This window comes from Phaeodactylum tricornutum, chromosome 21 (genome assembly GCF_000150955.2).
Source record: "Phaeodactylum tricornutum CCAP 1055/1 chromosome 21, whole genome shotgun sequence".
Lineage (NCBI taxonomy): Eukaryota > Bacillariophyta > Bacillariophyceae > Surirellales > Neidiaceae > Phaeodactylum > Phaeodactylum tricornutum.
The window spans coordinates 282,991-296,043 of record NC_011689.1 but is presented as its reverse complement, the minus strand read 5'-3'; the positions used below and the strand labels follow the sequence as shown (position 1 = coordinate 296,043).

The window sequence follows — 13,053 nt, the reverse complement described above, 5'->3', positions numbered from 1 at the left end:
GAACATCCCCCAAAACCCGGGATGGCGCTAAAAGTATCTATTACGCGCGCTAGGACTATTAGGTAACAATCAATGTACTATGTTTTTAAATCACTCCTGGTCTCTGTTTCGCCTTGGTCATCCTGGTTGTAAACGGGGTACGCATCTTTGGCTTCCAAGACTGAGTGGTATTGGTCGATCGCAAACTGGTACTTGATTATGGGCTCGTCCCGGACAAAGGATCGAATAGTCTTTACCATGCTTTCGTCCAAATAGCTCATACAGTAAATCAGGGCGGCATGGTTCATACCGTTGAAGTCTGTCCCAAAATCGTTGCGGTAGACGTCGCACACCTTGGGCAACACAATCGTCTTTTTGCTCGAGTCGACCCGAATATTGCGACGAATGAATTCTGCCGTGACAGTGTTGAGTTGACTTTCCAGAGTTTCAGGATCCAGTATAGGAACCTCTTTCGGACTGAAAGCGTGTCCCGAATTTAAAACAAAATTGACACGGGGTGTCGTGTATCCCAACGCGTAATATCGGTACGATCGGGATTGTTTGGAAGTCTCCACGTAGGGGGCCTTGGGCACCACCGGACGGGACAACTGACCTCGAATAATGCAGCTCTGAATCTCTGCCAAAGAAAAGACGTCTCCGCCTATTTCGTAGCAAGAAGTGCGCATAATGTGCTCGTACGAACTCCTTTTCAACGGACCATTGACTGAGAGCAACAGCGTATGTTGCAATAGGCAATGGTACAAGTTGGCAAAGACGCAAAACGTGGAAGCGCTTTTCAGATTCAAGTCTTGCAAAGTAAGCGTGCGTAAGTAGCTGGTGGCATCCAGGAAACGAATCAAAGCGCCAGGATCTTCAGTCAAAGAGTCAAGGGAAAAAGATAAGGAAGCCGAAAGAAGACCTTGCACAAATTCGTTGGTAGAAATGTCCATCGCATCCAAATCAAATTTCATCCGACGTCCGTTCAAGATGGTTCGACGTTTGGCCTGCTTTCCAACAAAGATTTCGGCCCACTTTCCCTTCCCAAAGGATAGCGAAGACTCCACCGAACTTTGAAAGCCTTGCCAAAAGCGAGCTTTGGATAAGACGTTGTCGTCCAAGTTGGGATCAAGACCGTCCGTTGGACTATAGTTTTCCAAGAGAAGGCGCGCTTTCGCGCTAAAATTGTCCAATGCTGTTTCATCGGAGAAGACAGCATAGTGGCACAGCCATGCTGTTTCAATAACTAGCATGGGGAATCCAGGCAAAGGGCTGCGGGCCCCTGAGCCAAGGCGTCGTATTGATTGAATATCTTGGAAGGAAAGTTCCAGGCACGGTACTTTACTCAAGGGGGCATAGAACTGAACACAGCTCTCGTACATACCATACCATTCTTCTCGCCAATGACTTTCCCATAAACATCGTGCCACAACGCCCTCTGCGACAAGCTGTCCTTTCCCTTTGTCTTCCTGAGGAACAACACCAAGCTGAAGAGCACCACCCTGTAGAAACCAGCCATCCTGTTCAGTTGCTTCTACAACTTGGGTTGCCAAAAGTTCACTAAAACTATCTGAGAACTGAGAAGTACGAGGCAAGTTGGACATCATCGAAAGCATCTTCGAGACTGTTCGACAGGACTGTTCTGGAGCGCACAGCTCGCCAGCAACGAATGTAGGCGACTCAACGGCGGTCAGCTTTGATTCTGCCTTTTCAATTCGTCTCATCGATCGGCTTATTGCGGCATGTAGATCGCGCTCACGCCGTTTGCGCATTTTGCGGTCGCCCGGTACTTTAGCTTTTGGTTCTCTCTCAGGAGGATTCTTGTGACGAATCGGTGCAATGATGGCCTTTCCTGCAGAAACAGTTCCTTTTCCTACCTTGACGCTGGGGGCAATGATGGCCTTTCCTGCCGACACAGTGCCTTTACCAACCTTTAAACTCCGTCGTACAACACTCTTGCCAGTTGTGGTGGAGTGGCGCTTTACCGATTTTGCGATTTTTCCGATTAACTTCCTACCTTTCCTCGGGCGCCTGTCAGTTGTGTCTTCCCCTTCATACGCAACGTTTAACATCTCAACATCGTCAGTCGTTTCAGCATCGCCGTCCCATTCATATTCACTGTCTTCTTCTTCAAACTGATATGGCATGCTGGTCTCTTCGATGGAATCAGGTGACAGTGGTATTGAGGCCGACTTTCGTTTGGGGGAGTTTGGTGTGCCAGGCGAAGGGGACACCGATAACATTGAACTGCTCTGCGGTATCGTTTTGCGTCGTGTGATGCTTTGACTGTGTCTCCAATTAAGACCAACTCGCATGATCTGAGCAAGTTCCGCGCCAGTGCGGAGACGAATGAATGCACCAAGAACCGGCGGTGGCCCTACGTCTTCCGTCTGAAACTCATCATCACTCGTTCCAGCATCGGAGAGCGTTTCCTCTGCTGGGAGTACTCGGACAGCGTACGTCAGCTGCCGTATGCGTTCCCTTCTATTCATGATCTCCAACCAGGCCGGCGCATCCATTTGAAAGTCGTCAGAAGAGAAAACCAAATCCACCTTTTCATTATCAGCCAATTCCTCCACTGATTGATCGTCGCTCTCAGTCTTAACAGTAACCGTCCCCGTTGGAACTGTACAGCTGTAACTTTCGTATGCTCTCAGCTGCAACGGACGCATCCAATTGGATTTTCCTTTTTCATAATTACACACCAGTTGATCTAGCTCTTGAACCTCGCCTTCGTCAGATAGATACGGATCTTCGGAAGGTCCTCCAACACTATCCTTTCTTGAGTACAAGCCGAGCATTCGTCCACCATAGGTAGCCGATGATTCAGCGGAAACGCCAACCATAAATTTGGACCAGCGCTTATGTTGCAACCAGAATGATCCTCCCAATGTGAGATAGGAAGATTGTGTTTCAGCGGACCGGACTTGTTCTTCACCATTCACACTGTACTCTGTTTCGTGTGTTAAAAGTGTGAAGTGGCCGTTCTTAGAGGGAGGAGTCGACACCCATTTCAGCCACCAACCGCGGTGAACTGAAAGATACTTGAACTCGATTTCATTGTTTTTCTTTCCCTTGGCTTCAAGCTTGAAGCGTACAACATCCCCGCTGTGGATTAGTTGAGAGCCTGCAGATCGTCGACTTTTGGTAACTTTTTCTATAACAATCGTTTCTGAACTTTGTTCCTGCAATACAGCAAAGCCCCCACCAGCGGTTACAAAACAAGATGACAGGTTTTCGCTCAAATTGCTATCCACGTTGGATTCACGAAGCGAAATCTGATCACCACTTCGAACATAGATTCCTCCCCCCAATTCGGCCACAGCCTCTTCATCGGCCTCATCTATTAGCACTCCCGACGGCAAATCGACATCGCCATCTACCTCGCCACCGAAAGAGTCTCGACTCGCCAAGTGATCTCCAGTATCAACGTTCTCTGAAGTTCCTGGGACCTGCTCGGGTTCTGTATCGACCAGATTTTGATTCGTCGTCTTGGTCTTGGTCCACTTCCGGGCCGCTGGTCCCATACCACTTCTTTCGGCATTAGACATCTCTATTGTTATAATCGTCTGCATGTCCTTACGATAATGCTTATCGGCCTTGTCCGGAATCTCGTACAGAACCAATCGAATCGCTTCTGTTCCAATGACGCTAGTCAGATTAAATGGTCGAATGCCAGGCAAATTGAGTACACGCCATTCCAAAAAATCCACATACTGACTCCATAGTGCAAAGGTGTAAATTTCGTCGAGTTTCCAGTCCATGCGAGCACCCTTTTTACGCCGGGCCACCGAGGCGTCGTCTTCTTCAATAACTGTCCCTAGCTGAGGTGGAAGTTGTCCTTTTGGGGTTGCCACTACCCGGTTCATACCTTCTTCGACAGGAAAGGACATGTGTGGCTTTTCGTACTTGCCATCCGAAGAGGGTGAACTTCCAGTGATGCTGTAATGGAAAGATTTGTTGGTAGTTTTGACAAAAGCCATGGCGGCAGATACAAATGCCCGTTGGATCATCCCCATTTTAACAGGTTCCTGGAGCTCCGTCGCGAAATATACACGGCCAGTGGGGATTTTTTTGAGTTGGACCTGGAACTGAAACTCGAATCGACGTTGCTTTCCGCGCAAATAAGCGGAGGTGGTCCAGTTTTCCGGCTTTCCTGAGGTAGCACTAGGATCATCTGCATCCGGGGTACGAATCAATATCATCATATTCCCCAAAAAGTATTCCGTATCCAGTCGGCCCATGGCCTGCATGTCGTTGGGAAAGATGCGCTCGTTCTTCTGCGTATCAATAATGTAGTAGTGCGTTAATGCTGGGTGGACTACCGTACGTGCCGGAGCGGAGACAGCATCAGGGGAAACCGGCCCCGGTTGAGAAAATGGTGGCTCTGACCCTTCTTTGTCTGCCGTGTTATAACCGGAAGTAGCTTCCAAGCCGACGGCCTCGCCTTCGAGCCCCTCTTCGACCTCGCCGAGAAGGAGAGGTTGAGATTCCTCTGTCAAATGCGACGCACATTGCTGAAGTTTGGGTGACCCTTCCGATAGTCGGGGTTCAGAGAGTTCTGAAGCCTCTGGTGGGGTCACTGTTTGGACCCAACTCACAAAAATGATCACCAAACATGTCAACCAGGCAACCGATACATATTCTAGTACTTTGGCACTGTTTGCAGTATACAAAGGAAAACGCGCTCCAATTTGATACACAATGAGAAGGAGCGCTAGTTGGCGCAACATGAGCTCAAACCAAAGAACAGTATCCTGAGAAGAAATCGGGTGGTGCGACGGAAAGGACTCGCTGTGTCTGTTTCCTATGAACAATCCTTCAGACGCGTCGGAGGACACGATTTCTTCCTCCTCCTCGAGAGAATCAGCGCGATGTGGCAGCAAGTGCTCTTTCCCAGCATCAAGATTCTTCCGGGATGCCAGAGCCTTGCCTTTGGCGTTCCTGGTAACCCGGGTTCGACGGACGGATGGCCCTCGAGAGGACCGACTACGTTCGGCGTTCTCCACCAACGAATGTGCCGTTGAACCGTAGTCTGTTTTTAAGAAGCGTCCCGCGAGTCTTCTTGTGACGGTCCTTAGTGGTTTAAAGACTTTAGCGGCTTGCTTTTTCCCATTCGAGCCGGAGGAAGAGACGCGAGCGACAGGGGAATCTCGGAATACCGCGGCATCGCCTGATGCGGAAGTTCCGTTGATACCGTTGTTGCTCGAGCTTCCATCTGACGCCGGACGTGGCTGCACGAGGCCTCTAGAATGAGTGCCTATAGCGTCGGTCGTAGAGTCCTTGGGAGACGACAATGCCGAGGATGCGGCGAGTACTTGAGGATCAGTCATGGGCAAAATTGGAGACGATGATCGTTGGTGAGAGCGATGCCACAAAGTAAACATGTGCCGCTCTTCTAAATGAGGATGGCCCACCGTATGGGTGTTGCCTGAAAGATACCGGTTTATTGACGGAATTCTCAGGCGTCCGAATTTCGTGCGAAAGAAGGAACCAGTCGGTGGGGTTTCGCCATGGTCCGCTTTCTGGAAATCACTCAGGCTGTCTTGATAAGTATATCTACTCTTCAGAATTAGATTCGGTTTTATTTAATTCGTAAACGATATTTTTGTCTGTACCGTGTCTCCGTTAACAAACCGATACATGTCGCACCAGGAAATGACTAGCTGGAGACTATACCATGGTAGAATGACAACAAAAGATTTTGTTCACAGCAGCCACGGCATGTTCAGAATTAGCTAGCGAACTAAGATAACTCTCGGATATATTCCTATGTAGGACATATCGTATATATGTCCGGGAGACACGACAAGTGGATATCCGGTAGAAATGTTTTCCTTCTCGTCTTTCCGCCATGACAGTGATTGTGAGTGTTGGGTTTTACACGAAAATATCTGGTTCACAAAACGTTTATAGTAGTCGATGTCGCTCACAACTGCACGACTAGCTCGCCTTTGCCAATTTCTTGTGTACTTGGGCATTTTCACTTCCAACATATCTTTGTAGTCGATTCTTGTTTCACCGACGTTGCGAGACCGAGGACCAGTTTCACAACGCACCAATACGCCTACAGGAGCTGCCCATGATCCTTTCTAGGAGTGCTCTCTAGAGTCTCCAGAGGAATTCCAAAGCACACTTAGCTATAACAATGGCACAAGTCTAAAGCCAGATCCCGAGGCTAGAAGCAAAACTGCAAGAATGCGAGCTCCAGTAACCTTAGAAATTGGCATGTACTCTATATAGAGAGGTTCTCCATATAAAATGTGTTGTGTGTTAATAGTACGGGATTTCGCAGCAATTCATGCTGTACAACTGGCTTCTTCTCTCTATAGTTGAGAATTCAAACTGTGTCGTAGGCATAATACGAATCCCTCTCGTAGATAGGCAGGCGCTTCCCCATCCAAATGGGAGTCCCCGACAATGGAGCATTCCGCTTAATGTTCACTCGTCGCATACAGCCAGTACAGAAGCGCGAAAGCTTCCAAGATGCTCCGAAAGCACCATGACAGAAGACAATTTTCATTCACCAAAGCGTTTTGTTTGACGCTTGCGGCAGTCGCCACTTTTCTTTTGCAGCAGCATCAAATATCGAAGCTAGATACAGTTCGAGCGCCCAACATTTCGTCGCTCCACCTAAAAGATGACCTCATTCTTCCAACACACCCGTACAGAGCGGACCCCCTGCGAACAGGCATTCTTCCATCTGTATCAGTTAAATCAGAGGTACCTGCCACTCGGGTGAAGAAGGAACGAGATGTACTATCCATGCGCAACGGCAGCACGAACAACGCTGGTCGTCTTCTACCAAGTTTCCAAGCCGGGGGTGTGATGGTATTCTTGCACTATCCCAAGACGGGAGGCACCACTTTGAACGGTTTAAAGGATCTTCCCAAAGTCCAATGGCTCCGTATCAATGACTTTACATCGTGGAACCAATATTGGCCACTCATCCAAGCGCACTTGTCGCTGCCAGCCGAGAATCGCAGCACTTTATTCCTTGAATTTCACAATTACTGTCCGAAACTGGATAATTTCTTCCCGATGATGAACGAACTGAGGCAAGCAGCTGACGAAAAAGGAGTGTCGACCTTCGTCTTTACACTGATCCGCGATCCCATCGACTTTGCGCTCTCATTTTTTCACTTCTTCTACACGCAACCGTGCTCCGTTTTCAAACGATGCACTCCGCAAGAAGAGCGGTCCCACGTCTGGATCAGCGCCACGGAAAAACATTTGCGCAAACTCTCACCAACAAACTATCAGTGCCTCCTTTTAGCTTACGATATGCGCAACTTGTGGCATTTAAAGAACGAATCGGCCACCTCGAATCGAACCTGGAACGGCCAAGTGGATCGTCGCCGCGTAGTGAACACTGAAGAATGCTTCCGTACCTTCCCTCTCTTGTCAGTCTTCGACTGGATTGGAACAACAGATCTGCTGAGCGAAGAGACGCTGCCCTTGCTGACGCATATGCTAACGGGAAACGCAACTCTCGGAACCCTTTTGCCCAAAATCAACGCCGCTTCCCCGTCTAAACTCTCGAGAACGTCTCTAACCAGTGAAACATTACAGTACCTTCGAAATATCAACAGCTTGGATCTTAGGCTCTACGAATACGTCCAGAAAAATTTTCAATTCGAATCACAGTGGGATAACCTTCCAGCTAGTATTCAGAGGATTCGCGGTGATAGTCTTCAGGTCTCTTGACGATCTCCTCTCCATCGTTTTGCCACTCCCTATAGCAACTATCCAAAAGTCTCAGGGATCCATATGGGTCAAATGAAACATGAATACCTTTCTATGCAGAATGCGCTACGCTTCGAGGCTCGTTTGCGAAATGTAGCTTCGACACCAATTTCTAAATGTACAGTTGGTTGTGCGATGCGAAAATTTTGATGCAGACGGATGAGTTTTCGAAAATACACAATGTAGTAGCTCTATTAGTCGAATATACGATTTCTAGGCGCTGAACAAAGTCTTCTCCAAACCTTGCTCAACGTCGCTTTTCCCTACTTTTGGTGTACGCACGGAATCGATCATTGACTGTTCAATCGAGGATTCACCCAAATCAAGTGTAGGGGCCCGACTTAATGCTCTTGAAACCGAGCGCACACTTTCCTGATCTTCAGAGTGAATGGGATGTAAAGCAGAAGCCCGTCCTATAGAAGGGACATTGCGCCAAACACCTTGTGTACGATCTTCTCCGACACTTTCTCGATCGTGTTGAGAGCGGCGACCTTGTCGTAGGCGCATGGACGTGTTACGCTGTTGGTCCAGCTCGAACTGTTCGCGCTTGATCGCGTCCTTGACTATTTTGGGAAGAGGAGATATCGAGGTTTCCATGACGTATTTGATAAGAAGCATGACGTGTTCCCAAACGACAATGATCGCAAACAGTCCCACTTCTCCAATACTCTCCCCAATTTTGACGAACAACGCGTTTGTAAAGCCCATCATCCAGCAGTTTGTTAAGACAGAAATAACCGCAACAATATGAAGCACGTGTTCCCAAATGCCTATTCCCCCAGTCTTCTCTGCCAACGGCCTACGTCGTCCTTTGCATACTTTGAAAGCATCAAGCCGCATACTCACCAGGTAGTTAAAGAGTACAATCAAAGGTGTGATAGGTAGCACGGCACTGAAACAAGAGACGTACGTAAAAAGGACAACAGCTTGGATGTACTCGGGAAAACTGTTGTGCTCGGGCAGCATGACCTCCAACCAAATGTCGTCTTGCGCCTGTTCTACCAATAACCGTTTATTTACCAGGCGAACCTGTCGTTCTTTCAAGTTGACACGTAGTCCACGAGAAGCCATTTCCCTAACCTCCTCTTCGTCGAGTTCAAGATCACGGAGTTCTTCGCAAAGGCGCTTATCGCGGTAGTACATGCGAAGCTTGCGAATTAATATCGGGAAATATATTTGTAGAAAGATTTGCCACCAATGAGCAACTGTAGTGTAGACAAAGACTCCCGTTCCCACACGAAGAATTCCATTTTCAATCGCTTGAGTTGAGCCAACTGAAACAAATGCATAGTAGTACAAATGGGCAAAGTAGCAGACAAAGCGAAACGAGATGACCTTGATAATCAGATAAGTTCTGTACTCGGATTCTGTGCGATAGTTTTCAAAGTCATTCAACATCAGCGATAGTTTCATCAGAAGAAGATTAAGCAGAGGCTGACACAATCCAAGCAATGCTGGCATTCCAATCGTTATAAACCAGAAGGTAGGATCCAAAATATGCTCTCTGCTTAGCTGAACATCAGTAATCGCGGCCTCCTTTCCAATAGCACTAATTGCGAAATTGAACTGGAATTTCTCGGAGCCAGGATTCGCCTTTTGATCAAGATAGCGGGCCAACGTGAGATCGCGATTGGCATGCACCCAAAGGATCAAGACTAACGAGCCGGCAGTAAAGAGAAGAGTCAAAGGAAAAGAAATAGAGTATTTGACCCAGCGTTTCCATTTCGGATACGTGACTACCCACTCGCCTGTCACTTCGTCTCTCATATAGTCACCTTTGAATTCCGGGCGCGTTGTCTCTTGTTCCTTGTAATCTAGAGTACCCCATCGGTATGCCAGGTAGTTGGCTCGCTTCTTCCAATTGATCAACACTGTGAAAGTCCATATCATGACCATAACAGAGTAGAACGGTCGCAATGGGTGATCCCAGCTACCACTTCCGACTTGCAGAAGGAACATGATGAACCCGAATATCGACAGCCAGACAAGATGACCGGCTGTATGCTGTAGCCAAGCGAAATAAAATGCAACCTTTTCGCCAAAATACTGCTCAATCGAATCGAGCGGCTGGTAGAAACAGCCTTTGAAGATACGGACGAAAAGATGCGGAACCGCTGCCTCGCTAGAGTCGCCACTTTCCGTATCACAGGTCGATTTAGAGACAAAGGAAAAGCGATCGTGCTCTACACCTTTCGAAGTGTCTGAAAAGCTTTCATGAGATAGACTGCATCCATCGCGCCCAGTCCAATTTTCTTCCTTCCAAAAGTGCGTCCACGTTTGATATATACTATTGACTTTGGCTCGCATGTGCAATGGTACCCGTGATTGGATCATCTTACCAACATCTGTTGTCTGGCCCAACTCAGCACCCGAATCTCGAATGCGCGAAGAAATAATAAAGTCAATTATTGATTGCCGAATCGAGGACCGGAAATGAAATGAATGGACGTTGTCTATGTGTGGCGTTTCCGTCAAGTCATCAGTTGATTTAAACATGTCCATCATATCTTCCCTAAACGGCGCAAACCCTCCCTCACTGGATCGAAGTTTCAATTTGAGGACCTCGGCCACGTCCATGAGACGATCTGAAGGACATCGCACTTTGATCAGGACTCGTCGCGGGTCGAGCGAATACACCCGTTGAGTCTCCAAACCAGCCTGCCGAAGTCGACTCCAGATCGAGGTACCGGCCGATTTGAATCCCAGAAAATAGTCGGAAGGCGGTGGCAAGGCTCCTGCCATAGTAAACCCCTCCATATATGTCGTATCTAGCTGTCGCCACTTCACAATCAGCTTCTCGAGACACCCTACCGTCACCGGCTCGTGGAATTCGTCTCGATGCAATCGATTATGCGCTTCCAAATCAGCCTGTTCACGTTGTTCGACCTCGAGTCGACTGTAGTGGGAACCTATACCTGCTGCACGTTGCTCGGCGAAGCGCCCAACGGCGGCATCACGATGAAGAAGCAAGAAGCCACGAAAGAGTAACCAATATTCACCTTTGGTTGCGGCCTCAATATCAACATACCGGAACAACGACTCATTTCCTTCACCACTATACCATTTCTGCTCCCATTCGTCAAGCGACATTTCGCGATTACGTCCGAAAGACTGGGAAGTTCGAAGGACCAGTGAAAACGTGTGTGGAGCAGAGAACGAGCAGTTCGACCGACGTAAACTTGTGCTACCAAGGTTCCTCTCAGACGACCGAGGATCTTCGTGCTGGCCAGGATGAACCGCAATTATATCCGCAGCCTTGGCCGCCCCGCTTCGCACAACTTTGGTTGCCAGAGTTTTGACGTTCTTCCTCAGACCTTCTTCGCGCCTCATCTTTTCACGGTATTGTTTAGCGGCAACGTAATCAGGCACTGAAAAATCGTGATTTGGTCTGGTAGTGTCCGACTCTAAACTGTGCTGCTCATAGCTCCAGGGCTGAGTATTTTCCACTTCGTCTGCTGAGACGTTGTTGTAACGGACCCGTTGTTCCTTGAAAGCGTTCATGCCGTCTTCCTTCTCGACAAATATGTACTGAATGGTATCTCCTCCATCGCTAGATACAATCTTGCTGAAGACGGCTTCCTTCCCGGGTCGGTGACGGCGGACTACGATGCCTCGTTTGAGAGCACTAAGAAAGTGAAGCATCCCATTGGTATGAGCCGCAATGCCTCGAGGAATCACTTGGTTGGGAATGTCTTCTATGCGAATCTCGTTGACAGTACGTGGACTCGTTTTCTCAGCAACCCCAAGTGTGATTTCTGTACCGTTGCCACTGGACGGAAAGGCAGTTGAACGTATTGTGGTCGATCGGCGTACTGTGCTACTTCCTCGCGTCAAGCTACGGATTGGAGGCGACATCATGTTCGGTGTCTGCGACGCTGTATGATTTCCCCAGCGACGGCGATGTACGGTATTGGGCGTAGCGCTCTCCACCAACGCATTATCCAGGGCGACTGTGCTGGAGCGCCGCAGACATGACTCAGGGGTAAAAGCGGTAGACGAACCGTTGTGAATGGCACGTTCAAACATGGAAAGCCTTGTCATGCCTTGACTGACACGACTGGAATCAGCGACACTATAGAGACCAGGGGAGACCATAGACATCTTGGATCGTGTCATGGTAGCCGATTCGTAAGGTGTAGGCATAGGAGAACCACTGGTACTTTGTCCGGGGGTAGTTTGTGACTTACCCGTCACATTGGCTCGTCGACGATGCATTCCCGTAGTCGGCGGTGTGGCAATCACCGAGTCGACAACATCCCTGGCTTCAGATCCATCGTCAGAATAAGATCGAGGCGTTGATGGACGATCACTAGAAGGAGTGTTGGACCGAGTATTATTAGTCGAAGAAGATTCCAATGCTTCGTTCATTTGATCGACCCTTTCCTGACCCAAGATCTCGACCCGAAAGTCCAACAGTGATGCCCAGAAGGCGTACGTTTCCTGTGGCTTTAAAACCAGGCAAAAGTCAAAATATTCTTCCTCCGGAAAGACCAACGCCTGCACCTTGGATTTATGTTGGGAAGTTAAAAAGTTAATGTCGGCCAGATTTCGAGAACGCGGTGAGAGCGGAAGGCGTGTTTGATGATGTCGGGGCCAGACGCTTTCGATGAGGTGGGGAAGATCCTCACGAAGGCCACGAGCGATCGTAATCAGGTTGTCGGACATTTCTCTCCACCAAATTATATTTCTGTCGGCACCACGGGATGTGGGTGAAATCACCGTGCGCCCTGGAGACAAAACGTAGCTCGAAGCGACGCTGCCTGTCTCAATATCGCGTTGGTCAAAATTGACAATACTTTCTCCGAAAAGATGAGAGGCGGAAGATAAAATAGAAAGGCGGGAGGATTCTACTGAGCATGCGGAAGATACAGAAGAAAGCGAGCGACAGGAAGCTGGGGTTCTGTGGCGAGGGGGTTCACTGAGCATGTACTGAGTGGGGACATATTTCCTGGGACTGGGACTTATGTCGTCCAAATCCTCGTATTCTCCGTCTTCTTCTTCGTCCAGGAGCACGCTATGCCGCTGTTCAGACGTAGGACAAAGTGGTGTTTCGGAGCGATGCGACCGAGCGGAAGGTAGCTGATCAGATCGAAAGAAGTGCAAGTACGAAGATGTGGCGTGCGTATGAAAGGACTCGGTCGTTTCCGCGGAGTCTCGGGGAGTCAGCGGTACGATCTCCAAGTTCTCGTCTGTATCGCTGGGGAATTCCTCCGGATCTATAATCCTTACTTTCGGCTTCATGGTAGTCCAAGAGGATGCGTTCGAACAGATAGAATTTGTTGGAGAAGGACCACAAGATGACCAGGGCTATCTGGCTCTCGCTGAACTTGA

The 13,053-nt window shown here is 48.7% G+C and overlaps 3 protein-coding genes across 3 annotated transcripts; 1 reads left to right on the top strand and 2 right to left on the bottom strand.

Annotated features, from left to right (window-relative positions):
- Window positions 1–60: 60 nt before the first annotated feature.
- PHATRDRAFT_49228 (predicted protein) lies at window positions 61–5,363 on the bottom strand (the record flags this gene model as incomplete). The annotated part of the gene is made up of 1 exon (XM_002183813.1): window positions 61–5,363. One exon carries the CDS (start codon window positions 5,361–5,363, stop codon window positions 78–80), a length of 5,286 nt encoding a protein of 1,761 aa, XP_002183849.1. The 3' UTR covers window positions 61–77.
- Window positions 5,364–6,462: 1,099 nt separating this feature from the next.
- PHATRDRAFT_39891 (predicted protein) lies at window positions 6,463–7,683 on the top strand (the record flags this gene model as incomplete). The annotated part of the gene is made up of 1 exon (XM_002183927.1): window positions 6,463–7,683. The coding sequence occupies one exon, from the start codon at window positions 6,463–6,465 to the stop codon at window positions 7,681–7,683; it is 1,221 nt and encodes a 406-aa protein (XP_002183963.1).
- A 240-nt stretch (window positions 7,684–7,923) lies between these two features.
- On the bottom strand, window positions 7,924–12,963 carry PHATRDRAFT_49227 (predicted protein; the record flags this gene model as incomplete). The annotated part of the gene is made up of 1 exon (XM_002183812.1): window positions 7,924–12,963. The coding sequence occupies one exon, from the start codon at window positions 12,961–12,963 to the stop codon at window positions 7,936–7,938; it is 5,028 nt and encodes a 1,675-aa protein (XP_002183848.1). The 3' UTR covers window positions 7,924–7,935.
- Window positions 12,964–13,053: the final 90 nt, after the last annotated feature.